The sequence below is a fragment of the Sander lucioperca genome, chromosome 1 (assembly GCF_008315115.2).
Source record: "Sander lucioperca isolate FBNREF2018 chromosome 1, SLUC_FBN_1.2, whole genome shotgun sequence".
NCBI classification, from domain to species: domain Eukaryota; kingdom Metazoa; phylum Chordata; class Actinopteri; order Perciformes; family Percidae; genus Sander; species Sander lucioperca.
Window position 1 is genome coordinate 14,717,362 of NC_050173.1, and position 23,252 is coordinate 14,740,613.

Genomic DNA, 23,252 nt, shown 5'->3' on the forward strand with positions numbered 1-23,252 from the left:
TACTTGCCTTCAGTGTTTGGGTTAAGGTTAATTCTGAGGTATAATGTTAGAACTAAAGTTAGGTTAAGATACAGATACAGAAATCTATAGAGCTGCAGCAAATACTCATGCAACACTTTACTGCACATGTGCTTTTGCAAGCTGACAGTCTGCTGAGTATAAGCACTGGACCATTAACGTGATATTATGTGTCATTTTCATCCTCTGTGCATTAACATTTTAAACAAAGCGGTCAAAGTTGTTGGGGCGGCGGTTTGTCTGCCTTACCTCCACGATGGCATTGAGGGCCGTGTCTGCCCCGATACTGAGATCTGTGCCTGGTACATTGTTACTTATGGTGGCAGGCAGCATACACATCGGGATGCAAAGCTCCTCATAGGCAGAGCGAGCCTCATACAGCTGCAGCAGACTCTCAAAGGCCTGAAGCGGCAGTATATGAAAACGCGTTAGAGCCACTAAAGGCTGGCCACTGAGAGAGAGAGGTGAATCTCTCTCAGTTTACAGGAGTGTATCCTGCCATTCCGGCTCTTTCCGTGTGATAGCGGCAATGGCTTCCCTTTGGCAGAAAGGACAGAGGGACAGACGTGTGGATAGAGAGATACAGAAGAAAGTGAAGAAGGGAAAATGAAGAGAATGGAGGGACAGGACATTGAAAGGACAAAACGTAGAAGGAAGGTGATGGAACAGATAGAACAGAGGGAAGAAAGACAGAGGTCTGTGTGTTCGTGATTCAGCAGCTCAATGCAGTGACACTGCATAGGACAACCATATGACGGCCACATCTGCTGTGGAAGGTTATCTGCAGGCAAGACGAGCACCGATTGAGTCTGCATACACAGGAAGGATGAATAAGATGGTGGCAAAGATTCAGGTTTGGAGATGTTATCCTGTTTATATTTGCGCTGGGTCTTTAGTGCATTTGAGTTACCATGATGCTTTAAACAAAAACAGCAAGAGCAATGTTGGGTATTATCTTTATATATTCTTCGCATAAAGAACCTCAGATTTATGCAATGTTACTAAATAAAGTTTGTATAGAAGCTTCATTATCAATACAAGCAGACAGATGCAATGCAGTGCATGTTAACTACTACAAGGTGTTAGTTTGTGCTCTGTAGCTGTATGTGAGAGCCAACTAGACATCATGTTAACCACTCATCTTGATGTTCATGATGTGGGAGGACACAAACACACAGACAGGGAGAGCAGAGCAAACATTGGCGGCCACGACTCTCGTGCACCTCACAGCATGCCTGCATGTTGTCACTCACTTACTCACCTGATAGGGAAGGGAGGGACGCTACTCGGTACCTTGGTTTTACCTTTACCAGTCAGGCCTCACAGTACAGATGTGACTCTATTTGTCTGTCTGGCTGAGTTTCTGATGTTTTTGTTTTAGTCCAGATGTGGCTAACAGGTGCAATGTTCACAAAATTTCCTCCAAATAATTCACTGACTGATAAATTTTTCCCTTTCTTGAAACATGATTGGCTGGCTATGTGAGCATGAGCAAGTTTGACTGTTTGTCTGCTTGTGTGTGTGGTTTCTATCTATCTGTCTGTGTGTTGCTGTGAGTTCAACTGTTCTGGTTGCCAGCCCCATCACTTACAGTAGTGATGGCGTTCAGAGCCGTGTCAGCGCCAATGCTGAGGTCTGAGCCCGGCACATTGTTGGAGACAGTGGCTGGGACCATGACCATGGGCACACAGAACTCGTCATATTTCCCGCGCGCCGTTAACAATTCCAGCAGTGACAGGAAGCCCTGCAGGGCAGAGCCAAGCACTTTAGTGTCTGCAAGGGTGGCTGGCAGGTTGGTTTGGTTGAGAGGTGCTACTTGCCACAAGGAGGGGAAGGACAGGGTGCCAAGGGGAGGAGCCAGGTCTATCACAGCGGACAGCAGCGAAAACAGACAGGTACCACTCCACATACTCTAAACATTATCTCTCTCACACACACACACATCCATACATATACATTTACTTGCATATATCACAGGAAAATAAAGCTGGTGAGCATCTTAATGGGATTGCGTGAAATGGCTGGAAAAAAGCAGGTGCTCCCTGTTTCCAATTATAACCAAATCATCATATTGTTATATTTCAGTTACAGGGCCCTATTTTAACGATCTGAAACGCAAGTATCAAACGCGGCTCTCGGGCGCTGTTGCTATTATACCGGCGGGATAAATGACTCTTGCGCCCGACGCAAATCTAAAATGGGTTGGTCTGAAGTAGCTACATTACTCATAGGTGTGGTTTGGGCGTAATGTGCAATAAACCAATCGGAGCGTTCTCTCACGTTCCCTTTAAAAGCAGGCACGCTTGTTCCATGGCGGATTGCTATTATAATGGCGGATTTGCTAGGCGCACGCTCTAATACATCCATGGGCGCATGCCAGGAGCGGTTCACAGCCGAGGAGACCGACGTTTGCTATTGATTTTTCTTTTTGACAAAATGTAAATAAAGAAATGTCACAAAAACATACTTTCCGATGTTTTGGGCTCACTCTCACTGAATCACGAGGTTATGAATGCATGGTGATATTTTTGCAATGTAGTCTAACATTAGACCGAGATGACCTCACTATAGACGCTGCAGCTCTTCTGTCTCTCCTCTCCCGTGCTGCTGCTGGAGCATTTGGGTTAAGTGGCATCGGCACATGCAGTTCAACATCACATCTCCTTAAGTCCTCTAATATTTCCTCATTTATGTCATCAACACATCCATGATTCATGGAAATGTTGTGTAAAACAAGGTCATATTTTTCCTTGTATTTATGTATGGTTTGCAAAAAATGTGAACTGCTGGGTCCGTGAGATGAGAGAAGCCAAGTGTATGCGCGGTGTGCACACTCTACATTACGGCCAAGCATGCGCCCTTAAAATAGCATCTGAATAACGCGCCATTGACTTTAGACTAGGTTTTTCCTGGTCTGTGGCGGAATTGTTTTCTGAAACTGCAAAATAGCATTAGGGAACGTTTGCACCGGAACACGCCTCCTCTTTTTGCTGAACCGCCCCCGGGAGCCCAAGTTCATTTCCTAATTTAACGACGTGAGTTTGTGGAGGGAAAAGTCCGCTGTGCGTCGTGTGCAAAATAGGAATGATATATGCGTCGGTGTACAAAGTCAATTGCGCTGGGTGCAAGATAGGGCCCGTAGTGTGTGTTGCTTTACTTTTCATTTCAATAATTGAAATGCCTCAAATTTAGAATCCTACTTTCTCTCTAATGATATATTTAGAGTAATGAAAATCAACAGTGAACCAAGAAATTACTTTGAAGCATGATTATGTAGATGACTATGTAAGGAGCCATATGGTGGTATGCTGACATAAAATGGGATAAGACTGATGGAAAGGATCAACATTATTGTGTTCACTGTCATATACTGTACATATAGACATCTGATAATATAATCAGTAATGCTTCAACAGTTTGTCGTTTTTAAGTGTATGAGCATTCTCACCATGTTGCTGAATATTAAATATAGCATTAGCGCTCCTGTCATGAATTTTCAAATGTCTAAGAGCTTAAAAGCTTATGGAAAGTAAAAATGACAATGTAGCCTCATTAGCTATATTAGCTAGCAGGGACAAAAATGAAAGCTTTAAACATACCTCAAATCCACCAACAATTAGGAGTGCATTAATGTTGTGCTCTCGCATCTGCTCAGCAATTTTGTCAATATGCTTTGCAGGAAGTGTTCTGTAGGAAAGGAAAGAATAGTTATTTCTTTATATGAACTGTTTCAGTGCATGTCAAAACATTCAAACAGTTACAAAGTATATAGCTGTGAATGTGGTCCTTAAAAGGTATAATATGCAGCAGTATCGTAAAAAACAATGTATAGACTAATACAAAAATAATTCCTTTCAATCATCACTTGTGACCCACCAGAAGTGTGTTCAGTGTCTGTATCTACAGTGACCCTGCCCTCTGCCTGTATTTTAACTTTTATTTTTATTTTGCTGTGGGTTAGAGTTACTTTATGGGTGTCAGCAAAGAGCCTTTGGCTGCATGTGGGTGTGTAACCCCCAGCCAATAACAGTACAGGGTGTGCAGCCCATTCTCATTCCCAACCGCCACTTTGTCAGCGTCTCATACCGACACACAAAACCCTTTAGCATCTGTATGATACAAAGCGGCGGTATTTGACGACCAACGGTAGTAACCCGCTGTAATCGCGGTTTTTATTTGCTTTAGTGTTTCCCTGCTCCTCTTTTTCTCCTCTGCTCCAACAGATGTGTGCAGCAGAGTGCTGCTGTCTGTCATTGTGTCCGTTTTACCCACACACAGACAGAAGGAAAAGGGGGGTCGTCACCTCGTATCAGGGGGGGAATACTTATTTTCGTAACAATCAAGAGGGCTCAATGGTCGCCTCCAACGTCGCCTTCCAAGCAGCTAACCCTCACCTTAACCCTTGAAACATAACTATTGCCGCGCTGCCTGAAAGGCGCCGTTGGGGGCTAAAAACACCAAACACTGCACGGTGGGAGGAGCTGTGTGTGTGTGTGAGCAAGACACAAGTGACAGAGAGACGGAGGAGGGCAGGAAAAGGAAATGTAGCTTAACGTGTTTTAAATAGCGTTTAAAAAAAAAAAATATACTAATAATGAAACGCAATGTGCGGCGGCCGGTGTTGATAGTGCGGCGCACTGCCACACATTAGTCTATGTGTGGGAAACACTGATATATATATATATATATATATATATATATATATATTTTTTTTTTTTTTTTTTTTTAAACCTTATGAATCTCATTTTGAATGCTGAACAGTTGCTGTTCAACCAGAGATAACTGAGCAAGACTTTACCTTTTGGTTCCCAACAGGGATCCACCTTGTCCCGTCCATCCTCCGACATCAGCCCATTTAATCTCCTTAATCTGAGGGGAAGACAACAGCGACACATGCAAATCTTACTCCATCAAGTTTTAAAAATGTCCTTCTTTTAGCATTCAAATGTATGAATCCTATGCCTAAAATTGATTCTTTATTGTGGTTGGTCCATTTACCTCACATCTTAATACAACCAGAACCTCCTGTGTTAGTTACAGTTCTGTATTATCTGACACATCTTCCTGGTGTCTCGGTGATCAGAGATTGTTAGGAGAGTTAACTTTCTGGCCACACACTCTTATATATAACAGAGGAAGTGGACCGGTGAAATCACAGAGGTGTGTAGCAGAAGTACAGAAGTATAGAAATCCATTACTCCCGCTGGTCTAATCTTCCTGGGGTCAGTTGGCACAGCCTGATTTCAGCTGGCCAGAGCACACACCGGATGTTTAACTAACCACTAATACTGAGGACATTTTGATGCAGATAAACGATCAGATCGTTTAAGTGCTGTTCTTTGAATAAGACAACTATGGACTTTTTTTTCTCCGGGAAAAGGTCAAAGGAGGATAAAAGAGAGGAAACCAGTTCTACCAGTCACAGAGCAGGAAAATAGCAGTCTCGAATTACAGCACAGACCTGGGTTCACATAAAGACTCACATATCTACTGTCTGCTTTTACCTTTCATTCATCATTGAAGATTTCCTCCATAGTTTAGATCACGTGAAAATCATCCCACTGATTGATTACTCAGAAGCTGTGTTTTACTGTCTGTGTATTCTTTTGCCCTCTATCAGTTTATTGTGGTACTGCATCAACTTTGGCTGAGCCGGGCAGAGGAGGGAGAGTCAGTGCAGGAAATTGGTTTACATTAATCTAGACAGATTATCCCTTGTGGCCTAACAATGGTTGTGCACTGTCTGACTCGCCAATTCTCTTTGAGCTATTGATTAAAATGTGGAACACACAATATTTTATTAAACTGTTAGTGTAGGTTATTTGATGAATACATTTCAATTGTAACATTAAATATCCTTAGTGTGATGACTTTCCTACAAGATTTTTAATTTAATGGAGTGAGATTGCAAAGTGGTGTATTATATACATGCAACAGTGCACTAGTATATATGTCATATACAGTAGTACCCACCTGGCCTTTGTAGAATCCCTCAAACCCATCACTGACAGCAAACATCTTGTGCCCTTCAGAGATGCCCACCCTGACGGCTGAACGAACGGCAGCATTCATGCCCGCTGCAGGGGCACCAACATTCAACACTGCCACATTGAAGTTGCTCTGAGGGCAGAAAACGGACATGAAATGGGACTAACATTGTTTATCATCCCACTAAATAAAGACTGTATGTTGCAGTTGTTTTGGGAGGACAGGTAATCAAGCTCCGCAGAGTGAATCAATAAATGGTTTCTGCTCTGCTCTCAGCTCCATGCTGGGCCTACATTGGTCATTATCACAGATGCAGGGGGAGCCAAACCCTGAGGCGAGCTCCACAGCATGGCGTCTGTCATGCTGCCTCTACACTTCACTGATCTGAGCTGCTTCTTTTGGAGCTACACCAGCAGGCTGTCACAGCTCCTGGCAGGGTTGAACAAGTCATCCCTTAGTGGGGAGCCAGGTGTCATGTGATATCGCTGTACGACAGACCAACACTGAGCCACCTGGGCCTTATGTGATGCATACCACTGCAACTATAGCCTACACAGCAAGCAGGTACTAGCAAACAGTGTATTATTAACTGGTTCACATAATTACAAGTCACCTTATTTTCCACTTAACAGCAGGAAACCACTGACACCATGTTTAACTAGCATGCTTTATGCACCTGTTTTCAGAGAAATACTCACATTACTCTATATTGCCAAATCATGCACTTACAGGAATACTTTAATCAGTACATGAGCCTTGTTTTGCCAAGGATACATCTGAAAATAGCAGCACAGTGCACCACAACTGCATCAGCTGAGTCATTATTTGTTGGCAGATCCTTAGGACAGTAATAAAAAATTAAACATCTCAGTGGTTTGGGGAGGGAAATGTAACTCTCTAAAAAACAGTCTGCACTCCAGGCATGGTGGGGGCTGCTACTATGTGTGGAAAAAAAACAACTCCTGCTTAGTATGTGTCTGTATATTTCTGGCTTGTGTTAGGAGCGAGGGAACAGAGCTGACAACACTGTCACTGTCAAAAGGAAAGGAAATGTCAAGATGTTGTGAGGTGACTTACAACTGGCAGTTCGGATTCTGGTTTACGATGAGCCAGCAGTTTGTATGTCCTCAGGTTGTTTTCAAAACTCCTGCAGTAAAACATGGCACAGGCAATATTGTTACACCAATAGTATGGAACATTTTCAGCACCACATACATGAAAATGCACAATATAGCAGTCCTTTCAAGTTTCGCTGCCTTTTTTTTGGATTGTTGTGGCCCAAAATGCCAGATTTTGGGGCAGCTTTTGTTCAAAATTGCAATAAAAGTTGCGATGTTCTGTTTTTTTGTTGTGATGAAATTGCAGGAGATGGTGAAAATTGCAAAAAAGTTTTTTAGTGTACTTCTTAAAAAATAAAAGGAAACTTGTTTCAGGATGAATAAAACTACTCTGAGTAGTTCCCAGTAGGCTAATAGGTGTTATATACTGAACGCATCCAAGCTGGCGCGCGCCATCGTGACGTCAAAATGATGTCATATCCTGCCAGCGCGTCCGATTTATAGAGCGCGCCGAGCTGTCGCGCACGGCCCCCCCCCCCCCCCCCCGCGGCGCGCGACAAAGCGGAAACGGGAGGCCGAACGGGTCACAGCCAACCGGATGCCAGGGCTCTCACAGTGACTGCTAGTCTCTCTTGTAAACTTACTGGGTTAAGATGAGTTCTTTTATGGTGAATGAAAGGCTTGATCCGACGAAGTAGCTCATCCAATCAAATCGAAGCATTGACGGCAATGCTGCAGCCAGTTCTGCCGTTGTTTACCTTTTTCTTCTTCTTCTAGTCCGTAGAAAGAGCAACGTCTGTTGTCTTTGCTCATTAGCACCACCTCTGTTCAGGAGAAGACTGCAACTAGTGTCGCGACCACCAGCGCAGGTATAAAATGGTCACGGCGATCTCATGACGACACATTTGGATGCGCCACGCGGGCTGCGGTTACTGTAAAACATGCTTAACCTTACCAAAAAGGCTCAGGATGCTGCAAATGCTGGTATAATATGAAAATGGCTGGTGGATTTATGACACAAAATAATTATTTACAATTGAATGAATCAAATTTGAACATATATCTGTTAGTGGCTGGTTAATGTTCACATTTTGAAAGTTAATTTCCTATCCTGGTCTGGGATATATTCACTTACGGTTTGATAAAGTAGTCTACTAATTGGCCTTTAACTTTTTATTGCACTTACAATCACGAGCGTAGCTGTACTCAACTCAAGTCATCTTCTTATTACCTTCTCCTCTCCGGTTTCTCCTGCATCTACTGTGTGTGTGTGTGTGTGTGTGTGTGTGTGTCTGTGTGTCACGGGGAGAACTAAGAAGCAGCCCCACCCGCTGCAGAAAGCAGACAGGATTGAAACAGCAGCAGCTTTTAGCGACTTCAGAGTGACAAATCGTTACAGCGTACTTTGATGTTAAAATGTGTACAGGTTGGCAGGACAATCTGAATTGTTCTGCATGGTCTTTGGTGGTATGTTTTGTTGGTCAATGTGAGATGTTCGAGTCACACGTCTCATCTTCATACCAAAAACAAGGAAATTAATTTGGCGACGTACGTGTGTTACATCAACTCGTTCTCACTCCCGCTTGGTCAGTGGCTCTCAGTGTCCGGTACCTAGGCAAAGGTCTGGCACGGGGGACTGCTGTGATTGGTGGAAGTTGGGGACGCTCGGGTTATTGGTCAAATTTGCGCTAAAGTTGCGGTGGTTGGACAAAATTGCGAGTAGCACTAAACTCTCGGGAGATTGGTTGAATTGTTGCAATCGCGACATCGCAAATTCCTGGAGTGACTGAGGGTCAAAACTGAGGGATGTAAATTGAATTAGCTGCATCATTATAATTTACAACTAATCGTTGACTCTATGCTGTGTATAAACGACAGATTGATGGTGCTTAAAATAGCACCATGGTCCACTTTCTGTACTACACCTGTCTACAGTAAGCAACATCAAACTCATTCCATGTCTTGAGCTTGAGTTAAGTGATGTCTTTGGTATATGGGATTGGTCCCAGCGGGCCGTCAGTCATACCTGCCCCGAAGCTTAACAGCCTCCTCAAACCGTTTTCCATCCATGGCCCTCTGGACCTCTTGAGTCTAAGGAAAAGAGGAGTATTTTCACTGTTTGAATTCAGTATAATTTCATACACTGTACTTCCTGTATGTACAAAAGCAGAGGCACTTTGTTTAATTTATATCAGCTATGATGAAATACGTGTAGGCATTCATACTGTGATCTTTGAAGGGCCTATTATGAGCACAACAATTGCTGCATTTGGGACTCACCGCCTTTCTATTTTAAAGAGACAGAACAATGCAAGAGTAGACATGTCATCAATACTGAGCTAATATGTAACCATATTTTGACCTGGAATAGAACTGCATTCCTTGAACCACTTTACAAAATCTGAAAAAAATAATTGCAACATTTGGCGAGATTGTCCCTTGAGTTCTGTCAAAATCTAAACATGGTATTCAAGTTCAACAACAAAGCCTCTATGCGTTTCTATGGTAATGGGTTGCTATTACATCACCATCCAGCAGGCAGTCATCGCCAACCCTGCCAAGTGCTTTACATAATCATTAACCAGACACAACTGCCTCTCAAACAATACAACTCTCTTGTGAACATTAGTGGCACTTCAGGCCCGATGGGCCATTCCTTAATGCTCCTCCAACCCGCCCCCATTGACTCTGCCTCTCTTAGTCCAGCTGAGTCATTTCCCAGTTTTGTGTTTGTATGTGCTTTGCAGTTCCCCTCTCGCCTCAGCTTCCGTACTTTTGTAAATAAGCGTTTGTGTGTGCATTGAATGTGTGGCCTGTTTCCAGCCCGGTCCAGTGCCTACCATCTGTACACACTCCATCAGAGGCAGGCGCACCGATTGGTTACCGCACAGAGAGACCACGCAGGCTGGCGTGTTGGCTGTGGTCTCAAGAAGGGCAAGAACAGCCTCCACACCCATACGACTGGCCTGTGTGAGCAAACACACACAGATAAAACTGCGTCATCCTCACTATCAAAACATGTCTTTGTTTCTCCTGTACACATGTAATGTTTTCTTTGCCAACACATTCTTCCCCAAATCCAGTGATTTATTTTTCACACTGGACACAATATCGGGAGAAAAAAAATCCTCTGATATGTCTTTTTCTCAGCTTCAATTTGTATTTGGTGTGTGGTAAACGTGAAGAGATTTGTCTGTCACTGTTTGTGATGCGGTGCTTCACGTGTTGAGCTACAAATCAGGTTAATGTGCTTAGCCTGAAACCTGGAGCCAATTCTCCTCAGACACACACAGGATTAAACCGGAAATGCTTTGGACAACTGGACTATTCCTACCAAAATATCTCAAATAGAGCACACAGCAAACGTGTACAACTGATTGATAGTGTGCACACTTATATAGATAATTTCTATTATAAATGCTACAAGTTGTAAAAGTCAAACATGCAAATGGTAGTCAAACAAAGGCAGATAAATCGAATCTGACAATGTTATGGTTCTAAAATCAGTGTATAATCAATTTTATATTAGAGCTACAACTAATGGTTATTTTCTCAATGAATTGATATGTCTACAAAATGCGTGTTACAACTTCCCAAAGCCAAACAGTCCAAAACCCAAAGATATTCAGTTTGCTATCGGATATGACAAAGAAAAGCATCACATCCTGATATTTCAGGAGCTGCAACCAGCAAATGTTTAGTATTTTGCTTGAAAAATGGATTAATTCATGTTAAAAATAAATAAATAAGTGGTGGACCTACCAGGATGCGGTCAAAAGCAGAAGGGGTCCCTCCTCTCTGCACATGCCCTAGGATTGTCACTCGTGTGTCAAAACCCAAGCATTTGACAACAAGCTAGGAGGATAAAATGTACACGTCTTAGCAAATACTGCGGCAATATTCTTTGTTATTCCTCTAAAGGGAACTACTTCTGTACAGTATATTTAACGGATTCATGAGATTATGCAAATGTATTTCATGCATATTAGTAATTCCGCTAAAAGTGAAATTCTGTCTGCAATAGAACCATACTATGAAACAAGTGTGTATGCAAACGTACATACATACATACAAACGTGACCAGGCACATCACACACTGAAACACAAACACAGTAGAAAAGCTTAAGAGAAGGGGAAACAGCAAAGCACAAGCAAGCCATTCTAATTTTTCAGTCATGTTAGCGGGGAGCTCTTAGCTTGAACTGAACATCACAGAAGATCTCAAGCTGGAAGTGCTAAATCAAGTGGTGATACTCGGGTACTGTACGAGAAAACAAAACGCTTGATATGTTTGCCTTTAAATAAAAAAAACTGTTAGCGCAGGGTCGTGGCATACGGTGATTATCTCTGTGAGCAAGTTTACAGTGTCATAACATACATACCCATATTACATTTAAAAAAAAAAAAAAAACATTCAATACAACTATGTGTGAAGTGGTTAGAAATGAATGACAGTGGATTTCACAAATGTCTGGGCGTGAGGTTTAGTGAGGGTATCTGCTCAGGGTTTTATAGCGGTACAGCCATCTTATACTGTAAAACTAGAGAGTGTGTCTGATAGAGCACTCCAGAAACACAGCAACAGAGTTAAAGCCACACCAGGGCAGCAGGACAGTAGTATAGGTCATACAGGAGGCAGTCCAAGCTGGCACTTGCCACACTTTTACACAAAGCTCTGTACTTACATCCTTGATATAGTCAGTGGTAATGGGCGTGTTGCTACGATCAATCGCCCCTTCGGCTACAATTATGATATTCAGCCTTTTCATTCCTGCTCGGTTCTACAAGGAGGGGTGGTGGAGAAACAACATGACAGAAAAACTGAGACGGTGGCTGTGACGTGGGCTTTCAGAAGCACAGGGGGCCAGACGATGCTAACAGCCGGGAGGCTGAGAATATATTATTTCATAATGAAATTTGTCACTGCAGCTTGTGTTTGCACTTTGTAATCAGCAATATCCTGCCAACCTTATTGCTGGTCATTACTGCATTATTGTGGACTTAGCATGCAGCATCATGGTTTTCTTATCAGGAGCAAGGTGGGTCTTTTTTCCACTCACATTAGCATCCTGTTAGGATATTCTGATGCCAATTATCAAGAAAACTGTAATACAGTTTATTTAGGCTATTTGTGGCACAGAAGACTGATTTCCATCAGTCGGGTCTCCATGCTTCTGGCTTCCCCTTTCTTTGCACTCAGGTACTCACATCCTTCACTATACCAGAGGTTATGGGCTTCCCATGCCTGTCTATGGCTCCCTCTGCAACTATGATAATGTTCAGCCTTGTGCCCCTGGAACGGGTCTGAATCATAGAACAGTGGCATGTTTCCAAAGCAGAAAAAAACACAATATGACACCAGACGACTCAAGACTAAACACTTCACATAAGTCTTCTCTGATAAAAGAAAAACAGGATTTTCTGGAAATGTTGTGCAGAATACTAACCTTGTCATGTTAAACAAGACAGCAAGACAGAATTATATACACTTGTTATGAGTCACTGGGTTTACTGTGGGGAACAAATAAGATTGTGTTACCGCAGACAGTTTTTCACACATCTTTTCCTCCCAGCCGTCCTCTGGGGGCATCTCAGGGATCAACACCCAGTCTGCTCCACATGCCAGGGCACTAACCAAGGCCAGGTAGCTAGGATAAAACACACAGACAGAACATTGTATATATAAACAGAGGTGATATTGGTCTCTATCTCTGTGGCAGAGATTAGGGATTATGTTTTTGGATCTGCTATTGAGTTTATCAAATGCATTCTTACCCACAGTGTCTGCCCATCACCTCCAACACAAATGTTCTCTGGTGACTGAAAGATCAGAACAGAAAATATGACTTAGCAGTGCATTTGAGTAACACAGCGCTATACTGATGTATTCAAGAACGTTTGAAAGGTGATGCTAAATAGAGCTGAAATTAGCCTAAACATGGTGATGTGTTTGCTGTTCAATTGCCTGACAGGTCAACAACGGAGCATATGTTTTATTTCAACTTTAATTCCTCAGGATATACTGACATTCCTTTTCCAATACTGCATTGACCTTACATTTGTTAAAAAGCAAGTGTAAGTAGGTATACATAAATCTTTCATAGATGTATATGTATGCTAGGACAATGAAATGCTTAGTCACAGTAAGTACAAAGTCTCCTATTTAGGACTTCAAATGGATTTTGCATTATCCAACCTTTATTTGCAAGTTCAGGGTGTATTTCTGCTCATAGCAGTATCAAATATAACTGATATAAATAAACAAACAAATAGAGCTGCTCTATCTCCCCCTCACCTCTGTGCAGTTGTCATAATTGCATCCACCACTTCGATGATTCTGTGCAGAGCAGAGTCAGTGCCGATTGTCATGTCAGTTCCACAGAAGTCGTTATCAATGGAGCCAACCATCCCCACGATGTGAAGGGCCGAATACTTCTGAACAGCGTCAGCCTCGATCAAGCCTGAAAGGATCATATTATTTATGTTATCTTGCTTATAATGCTAGATTCACTTTTCTAATGGGCCTACACATGCGAGAGTGAAGCTGGCAGCTGGAAATGGTTTGAGGACAAGATTCATAGCAAGACTGTCTCTTTATCTCTAACTTGAAAATAGACAACCCTGAGCCTCTTAATTCAGTTTTCCTGTGAGGTAGTTAAATCCTAACAGAAACGTTTAGCCTTCGAAGGGGGATCTTTACCATCATGCCCTGTATGGAATAAACCCATATTTGCTGGAGGCAGAACACTGACAAACAATACATGGCAGTGTTGAGGTGTCTGCTAATACTGGCAGGTGTTGTAGCGAGTAGGGGTGTAACGGTACGCAAAAATCACGGTTCGGTACGTACCTCGGTTTTAAAGTCACGGTTCGGTTCATTTTCGGTACAGTAAGGGAAAGAAATGCAAACATTAAACTGCAGGTTGTTTATTACTATAAACTTTTTTTTAACAATTTGTTTACACTTTTTTAAACACTTTTTAATAAAATATAATAAATAATATATATATATATAAAATAAAAAAAGAATAAGAAATAAAATACTGCTGCAAAGTTCTCCACTAAATAAAATACTCTCATTCTCAAACCAATATCACATAATAAAATATAATGAAAAATATAAATAAATAACTATGGATTACAGTGCAGCATTATCAATCCCAGCTTGTCAACAACCGAGTATGGTCGTAGATCAGCTGCTATAAAAACACTAATTGCTTTCGTTATTGCGTTGGCCCCGATCGGAATCGATGCCAACGGGAGCTGCGTTTGAATTACGGTCGTTTTTTTCCTTGTAGTAGTGATGTTCACACTCGCGTGATGCCTTTTCAAGTGCGTTAACAAGTTTGAAGTGTTGCCAGAAACATACCTGATCATTCCTGAGCAACGCATGCACACTGCTTTCGTCTTATTGACTAGTCTTTGTCCACGGTAAAAAAAAAAGATTTTCTAAGATTCCATGTACTTTAACTTGAACTTCTTTATTAAAATATTTGAAAAATATCAAAATGTCATAACAAGACATATATGCAATAGAGCATAGAATAACATAATAAAGTGCAATGAATGGTCATAGTGCAAGAACTAGTGTCCCCAGACACATTCCAGACTTCCAGGCATCTTTTCAAAAGGTACTGTGCAAAAACAACAACAGTGTTTCTAACAGTTGCGTGACCAGAGCGTTACAAACCCCGGGTAAATATTGGCAGCTTAGAGTCCAAAAGGATGCAGAGTTGTCTAATTTCCTCCTGAATAGGTAGCTAAGCATTAGCTTCAGGCTAATTTATCACAGCTACAAGGGATGGGCATTTTATGTCATTTCAACATTTGTGTACTCACATTGAATTATACAGTATAGCTAGAGTACCCGAGTTGGTTACTCGCAAAAACAATTGAGACACTGCCAGTAAAGTGATCCCGACTGGTCCGGGCTAACCGTGGCTAACGGCGCCATGCTAACCCTGCTAACGGCTAACGTTACCGGAGGAGCCATGGATGTATTAAGAGAACTGGATACAGTGTTCGGCGGGAAGCCCCGTACATTCCAATGAGAGTGCTCAAAAGCGCATAAAGCAAACATGGAGCTCGGCTCTTCCGCGTTGACTGGCCCATGACGTCACCATGGACATGTGCACCAGCAACAGTTTGTTTGTGTTGTCGTAGCAACCGGTAGCAACAAGCTCGTTCATGAGCGTCTCTCTCGTGTCTCTTACAAGTGGCGAACTCATGAACTCGCCGTTTTATTGTCTAAAATATGCATTCAATATTCACTAACGTTAAACATTGTGTTTCCGTTGTTCCTGATCGTTTACATGCTTAGCTAAATAAACAATGGATGTATTTAGACAACCAAGGAGATGTAATTATTATGTTGTGCTACTGGCTAACGCTAACTATTAAGGTTAGCCTGCAGTTTCGTGAACAGAGCTCATCCATGGCTTCATCGCTCATCCACGTTACAAGCTTTACAGCATACAGCCCTCGGATGTATCATAAGAGAGAACCAATGCGATGTAATCCCTAGCTATGTCTGTAGTAACGTTATGTAGGCATAGAGCTTATTATGGTATTACTGTTCTCTTAATACATCCATGCTAACTACCGCTAATAGCTACTAGCTGATAGCCCCACCAGTTTGGAAAACGCTTCATATATGACGTTACATCCACGTTACAGGCTTTACAGCATACATACATCTCTCGGGTGTATCATAAGATAATACCATGGACGTATTAATAGAACACATGGTGAATTATAACCATTAGCTATATCCACTGCTCGCGTCCATTATGCACGTTCGTCATACCTAGTTTAATAACTCTGGATTTGGCTACTAGTGAATGTTAAAAATGTTAAAAACGTGACGTTTTAAACAAGGACCCTTTAATTGTTCGGGCTGGTTAGTTGATGTACCCCAAAAAAATTATCCGCTGAAATATAGACGTTTCTTTCGCCATGCAAAGTCTAATTGAAAAGTCTTTCTGGGCCATGGGGTGCAGTACCACCGTTATCTGCCAAGCCCATGGTGGCTTTTAGACATGCCGCTCTTCCTGGGGGCTTGGGAGGAGCAGGCAAGCGAGCCACGGTTGTTTACAACGTGTAGCCTGTTCAGTGGCCGTAGCCGACAACAGTGAGTTATTTGAAGCCAAGAGAGGGGGGCTGTAGCTAAATCGGAAAGAGAGGGCCGTGAGTTTGCAGTGAACATGCCGTTTTTCAGGTCGGGTAGAGCTGACTCTCGTATGTACCGGAAGTAGAAAGACGTGACTTCGGCCACTTCTTCGTGACCTCCTTCTTCTGAATGTATCGACTGGAACACTCTCAAGTGTATACTGCCCCCATCATTGCCGGAAGACGCGCAGCAACGATGTTGCTAACACTGGCATCGTCGCTAATGGTGCCTACGGTGCATCGTCGGGGTTTTGTAATTTTAGAACCGGAAGGTATCGATTCTCGTGACATCCCTAATTGTGATTGGTTTAAAGAAATGCCAATAAACCAGAGCATGTTTTTCTCCCATCCCCGAATGCTGTGTAGACTAGCCAGACCCTCCTCCGCAGCGCTGTGGAGGAGGGTCTGGCAAAGCGAGACTACTAACAGCACAACATGCAGTTACTGGGTTTGCAGCAGATTGAGCACACCTGAAATTAAGAAAATAGTATGAGGTTAAAGCAAAGAGGAGGTTTATCTTTCCTCAGTACCTTGCTCCGCCAACTCCCCCAGCAGCCCACTCCATTCCTCCCTAAAGAGGTTGGCTCCGGTCAGGCTGCCATCTCCACCAATCACACACAGGTTGGTGATGCCGTGCTGCACCAAGTTGTGAGCTGCCTTCAGGCGTCCCTCGTGGCTGCGAAACTCTTTACAGCGGGCACTGCCGATAACAGTCCCGCCCTGATGACGACAAGCGTGAAGATTTCAGCCTATTACACTCTTTTTCTGTGACTTTAGGTCACTTCGCTTCCTTTTTGCAACTCAAGCCCTGTGTACTTGTTGCAGTAGTGTCTTGCTTGAGGACACTTTGACAAGAGTAAACACTGCTGATAGTACACAGTGACTGCTATGTTAGGTAATGACCTCTTTAACCACAAGACAACTTTGCCTATTAGCTACATGATTTGCATGTTCCTCTTGAGTACCCTATTGCATTAGATGTGTGGCTGCTGCCCATGATAAGTACTCACCACTTGTAGCATGCTGGAGACACTCTCCCATGTGGCTTCCTTTATGTTCTCGCCACCGTCCACCATACCCTGATATCCCTGATAAAAAAGATGAAGCATCTCAGTAAATAAATACGAACTAAGATTACTAAACAGATACTGCAAACAACATCAAGCTAACAGCTGGAGTGATGTGGACTCCTAATGGCATCATTAGCTCATCATAACTCAGAACTAAATAAATATATCAACCTAATGCAATACCATAGCAAAGTGAAATTGTAAAAATCAAGAAATGAATATGGTTTAAAAGTGTGTACATCCTCATATGTTGTCATGCAGAAGTGTGCATGAGAACAACCCAGAGTACTGTGGTACCTGAGTGGGAGGGTGGTTTCATACGAGGCATATGCTAAAGCCTCAAGTCAGTTATGTAACAGCACACTGAGCGAGGAGGTTCATGACATACACAGATGTGCAGGGATCCAGGGTGGACAAGCAGAGCACGGACCCTCGCCAAAACTCCTGTAACATCTGCTCTGTGCGAAAAAACATCCCTGTGTCCATAGATGTAGACCAGGATCCTACTGTTGTCAATTTGCAACTAAAGTGCAGCCCTTCCTTCATTAAATGCATTTAGGGTTGGGTACCGTTTACTTTTTTCCGGTACGAGACCGATACCAGTACCTGGAATTTGGTTCCGGTACCCAACAGTACCTTTTTTTTGGTACTTTCCCTCTGTAATAACAAAACAATAATTTCAGTTGTAAAAATAATTCCAAACCTATTTATCCTATTTACTTAGAACATTTGGTTATTTATTTAAAACATTTTACACGCCACACAAAATAAAACACCCCCCTCCCTCTCCCCTCCCAGACCTGTCCGATACCACCAACCTAATAATTATTAATTTCTTACACTACACTGTAACTTTCATTCTTGTATTTGTATCCTGGCACCGTTTGATTTAACGTGAGGTAATTCGGTCGGTACCCAAAAAAGTACCGAGTTCAGTACCCAACCCTAAATGCATTAATCTGAAACACTTGTCACTACTTCTGACATCTTTGACATTAGTTTGCTAAAATATGGATGTCTTATACCTCTGCTGTGTTAAAAAAAAGTTAATTAATTACACATTTTACCTGTGGATTTTTTTTTTTTTAAAACAAACCGGTATTACTATATAAAGGTGATGTGGCTGCAAGTCATGTTTTCCTATGTCGGGCACACTTCTATTGTATAAAATAAACTATGAGCTGTGTCAAAGGCCTTAACAATGATCATCACTAAGTGTGGGCTCACCTCATGAATGAAATAAACTTTTGCTCCCACATATAACCCCATGCGAACCACGGCACGTACGGCAGCATTCATCCCTGAAAAACAATAAAGAATACCTTTTTAAGTAATCTTAGCAAAACAACTTTGTACAACACTGCAGTGATGAGCAGAGTAAATAGTTAAACTTTAAAGAAGGAAAACACGGTGCTGCATGGATACCAATTTTATCTCTGTCATAAAGAACGGCAGCAGCAGAACTTTAATTCCCTCTCTTAGTATTTATGTTATATAAATGTGTGGGTGTGTGTTTGGAATCTATCTGTGTTTAAACTTGTCTGTGGCTTGGGCCACATTTTTTTTCACCACAGCATACTGCCATTTTTGGTCAGTCAGTTTCCCAGCTCCTCCTACAGCCTCTCAGTTACTTTGTGGTTAGTCCAAGTGAACTTGAATGTCAATGACAGGTTAGCTTAAACACTGACAGTGGCGATAATGCTTTACCCACAGCAGGCAGACAGGAACTTGGCTGACGACTGCAGGAGATATAAACAACAGAAGAAAGGACTGAGTTTCCTTTCTCTGCACAAACCGGTAAACAATACAGATCTAATGGCAGCCAAGCAGTGTTGTTACTAAGCAACACAAAGGTTTACGTTAGTGGGGCAGTGGAGAAGACAGCAAAGAAAAAAAGACTAAGTGAAATGTACAGTATATGGTAAACTATACTGCGAAGTAAAACTCCTTGAGAAATTAGTGTTTTTTTCCTACATTCCTACAGTCACAAAACAAAGCACCCATAAGCATTAGAAAGGGACCAACTATTCACCATACTGTTAGTGTAACAGCCAGTTACCTACTGTTTTATTATATATTACATAACTATGTTCAAATAAACAGCCTAGTTTAATCACAGTTAGAGAAGACAGAAAAGGTTTAGGGATTGATAAACATACACACAACGAATGCAAGTAAGAAAGTAAATACGACATACAGTAGATACAATTTTAAGATTATCCAAAAAATTATCTTTCATGTTTCTTGTCCAGCTTAGAGGTTTTTATCAAAGCTAAAAGTCTTAAGTTCTCATTCTGCATAACTGCCACTATTCTCATGCAGAGTGAGTGAAAGACCAAGCCAAGGCTACACAATGCCCTCTGACACTGACATTCAGTTCCTGTCATGCATGCCACTGCCTCATTGGTTTGGCTCTGGGGCCAACTCCATGCTTTTTTCTTCCTGTGTGTGTTAATGTGTAGGCTGCTAATAGTGAATTCCAATTCTAAAGCCACCCACCAAAGATTGATTTTTTATTTTTTTTAATCCTGAGCCAAAGAGTGCTATATTGTCCATAACGTGGCTGGCAATTACAGTAAAGCGTATAAAACGGCAGTGCTGCAGAAAGTAGAGTGCAAGCTAAAACAACGTCTCCAGGTTGACCACCTACAGCCTTTTTCACAGAAGAAAAATGTATGCCACAACATCTTAAATGCTTCAACATGTTACACTAAATTCTGCTGCACTGTTTGTTCTAAAATTGTATTATTAAAATATCATATTGCCACAAAAAAGGCCTACTGGTTACTGGTAGCTTTCATTTAATAACTTAGTTTCTGCCTTCAAAATTCATAGCAGAGCTTGAACTGAAAAAACGATATTGGTTTTTAGCATTAAGTTGCAGTAGCCATTACTACTACAGTCTTATGCTAACCCAAATTACTATGAAAATGTAGTACCTTTTATATAGTGGTAGAAAGTGTGTATTATAACCACTGACTGTAAAAAATTGATTATAACTAGTGTTTCAGTCAAATGAGGAGACGAGCCGGTGAGCACGTGACCAGGGTTTCCTCTATGACGCCCGAGTGGGAGAGACGTAACGTTAGCAGAGATGTAACCAGAGACGGTTTAGTATAAAGGATATTTGATGTAGCTGTGCAACTCATCACGTAGACAGGATACAGGCACCCCACCACAGGCACCTACTGTGGCTGCTAACTAACCACAACCTCATGTCTCATCTCACTGAAAATATAGCCTACATGTTAAGGATGCTATTTTTTGCAGTGTCCCTCTTGTCAGTCCCTGCTTGTTAGTAGCCTAACAGCACAACCCGCAATGCAGTGGTCTGCACTTTTATAGCAGCCACTGCTTCATAAATTAATTAGAACAAGTTAATTAAATTGTAACCTTAACTCGTCAGTTATGCTGCACTATGTCTGTGAATAAGAAAAAGCGACACGGCTTGGCTCGACCTTGACAGCTCTCTTAACTGCTGTCACTGTGCTTAGCGACAAATATGTCCCCAAATCAATGGCAGAGGATGATGCTGTTAGCCAGTTAGCAAGAAATGTTATGTTAGCATGCTAACTATAATACATCCATGATGCTAACTGGCGGGCTTCCTGACTGAATGGTCGTAACCTTATTCACTGTTATACTTTTGCTGCTGTACAATGTTTCTTACACTATAATAAGAGAAGCGTAGCCACTTTACTAACAGTACAGTGCATCACCCAGTTGAAGACGTGTATTTTTGCCCTCTACGGGCCTGTCCTCACTGGCACACTAATAACGTTACATTATCTGGGAAACTGTCAATCCGAGAGTTTACCTTGAGCATCCCCTCCGCTCGTCAGCACTGCGATGGCTTTCCCCGCTCCCGACAGGTTCTCAAAGAATATTTTCTTGCCGTCTGGCTGCGCCATTTTCACAGCGGTTTACTGTATTTCCCAGTCCAATTCGATAAAATAATACAACGGGACCGCAAGAGTATAAAATTGTGCTAAAATGATGAAGGGCAACACACGTCCACCACCTCTACCTATTTTTGCCAGGCCGCTATGCTCTCCTTTTCCCTGTTCCGCATCTATTCGTCGATTTGCAAAGACTGACCGTGGGAAGAGTGATTGACATCGCTGTGAGCCAACCAGATCTCGATTTAGGAGTTCCTCCTTTGATTTGAAACCAATTGGAGGAAATGTAGATGATATGTGGGCGGAGCAGACAGTGGGAGGATGCCGGTGTCGTGTCAAGGTACTTATCCCCACCAGGATTTGTATCCTTGTATCCCCTGGCCGCGGGAGCGCGCGTGCACTCACGGAGTTTAAAGGGGTGATAGAATGCAAAACCGATTTTACCTTGTCATAGTTGAATAACGACAGTTTGGTGGGTAAATAGGACATACAACCTCAAAATCCCATTGACACCTCTTTCCTCTGCAAATCTCACAATTTGAACTGCTTCTGAAAACGGGCAACTCAGCGAAGCTCATAGTTGACATCAACTATGTGGCTGTACCTTATTTGGCTCTAGTCTCTATCTTTGTCACGCCCCAACATTTACATAGGCTACACCACTCATCTGAGATCAGGTATTCTTCTGAATAGGTTGCGCAGATCTCAGAAATTGTATACATTGTTCATCTGCTTTTTTATCATTAAATTCACTTCTGAGACTTTTTTTTGTGAGAAATCAACTATGTAGAAGTCAAATATGGCCCGTTTTATGAAAATTGATGACAAATTTTGTCCGACTGCGTGTCGGAATTCAGCGGTACATTACATGCATTACGTTACAGACATTACATTACAGACATTACATTACAGACATTACAGATAGACATTACAGACATTACATTACAGACAGACATTACATACATTACATGACAGACATTACATTACAGACATACATTACAGACATTACATTACAGATAGACATTACAGACATTACATTACAGATAGACACTACATACATTATATTATAGACATTACATTACAGATATACATTACAGACATTCCATTACAGACATTATATTACAGATAGACATTACATCACATACATTACATTACAGATAGACATTAGACATTACATTACAGCTAGACATTACAGACATTACATTACAGATAGACATTTGTAATGGCGAAAATTACATTTAAGCATGATTCCTTATATTCTTATGTTTTATTTGTGCTTTGGTTTATTTTACAATACTGAAAGGGAGTTTATCTCATTCCCACATGTAGATTCTGATTCTAACTAAGTGAGAATCACAAAGTCTGGAACATAATGTGAGCACTGTTTGTCTGAACAGATAGGGGCTACAAGGTCGCCCTAAAACTATCTCTCCTGATACATTTAGTTTTCCCATGCCAGTTGAGATGCAACTGGGGGGGTGAAAGTCGTACAGGGGGAAGGAGGCGAAATGGCTCCAAGATGTCTCTTGTGTTTTTTGATTGTCTTCATGTGTATCAGATTGCCTGTGAGAAATGTAGAGTCATAATAAGCCAAGTGCGTGTGTGCTGTCACTCTGAAGATGTATTTAAGTTCAGTGTTTCTGTTCACTCATTTGAAGAGCTTTTCCACACCTGTGCTGCGTGCCTTCTGTGAAATGTGTTCCTCCTATATTTGCAAATATACTTAATAAAATACAAAAAACCTAACTTGGTTTAGTCTTCGACTGTCCTTATTTTGTTTCACCTATTTTTAAAACATCTACACCTGCTGCATCGAAAAACTTCCACCACACATTACAGACATTATATTATAGACATTACATTACAGATAGACATTACAGACATTAGATTGCAGACATTACAGATAGACATTACAGATAATTACAGATAGACATTGCAGACATTACATTACAGATAGACATTACAGACATTACAACGGATAGACATCACGGACATTACAATACAGACACTACATTACAGACATCACATTACAGACAGACATTACATGACAG

The 23,252-nt window shown here is 41.8% G+C and overlaps 1 protein-coding gene across 8 annotated transcripts in view; it reads right to left on the reverse strand.

Moving 5' to 3' along the window:
* pfkpa (phosphofructokinase, platelet a) overlaps positions 1 to 21,403 on the reverse strand; it is a 28,449-nt gene extending 7,046 nt beyond the window's left edge. For 2 of the 8 annotated variants that reach the window (XM_031304733.2, XM_031304730.2), the window contains exons 1-16: positions 21,120 to 21,403; positions 18,530 to 18,603; positions 17,243 to 17,320; positions 16,763 to 16,952; positions 13,360 to 13,525; positions 12,840 to 12,884; positions 12,604 to 12,712; positions 11,750 to 11,845; positions 10,827 to 10,919; positions 9,905 to 10,030; positions 9,091 to 9,155; positions 7,084 to 7,153; positions 5,992 to 6,138; positions 4,817 to 4,887; positions 3,618 to 3,705; positions 268 to 420 (exon numbers count right to left, since the gene is read on the reverse strand). In XM_031304733.2, the coding sequence (XP_031160593.1) occupies positions 268 to 420; positions 3,618 to 3,705; positions 4,817 to 4,887; positions 5,992 to 6,138; positions 7,084 to 7,153; positions 9,091 to 9,155; positions 9,905 to 10,030; positions 10,827 to 10,919; positions 11,750 to 11,845; positions 12,604 to 12,712; positions 12,840 to 12,884; positions 13,360 to 13,525; positions 16,763 to 16,952; positions 17,243 to 17,320; positions 18,530 to 18,603; positions 21,120 to 21,213 (1,665 nt within the window). In that variant the 5' untranslated portion in view covers positions 21,214 to 21,403. Of the gene's footprint in view, positions 1 to 267; positions 421 to 1,609; positions 1,763 to 3,617; positions 3,706 to 4,816; positions 4,888 to 5,991; positions 6,139 to 7,083; positions 7,154 to 9,090; positions 9,156 to 9,904; positions 10,031 to 10,826; positions 10,920 to 11,749; positions 11,846 to 12,272; positions 12,369 to 12,603; positions 12,713 to 12,839; positions 12,885 to 13,359; positions 13,526 to 16,762; positions 16,953 to 17,242; positions 17,321 to 18,529; positions 18,604 to 21,119 lie in introns of all 8 variants that reach the window. The other 6 variants (XM_031304735.2, XM_031304732.2, XM_031304734.2 and 3 more) reach the window with 3 other exon arrangements.
* Positions 21,404 to 23,252: the final 1,849 nt, after the last annotated feature.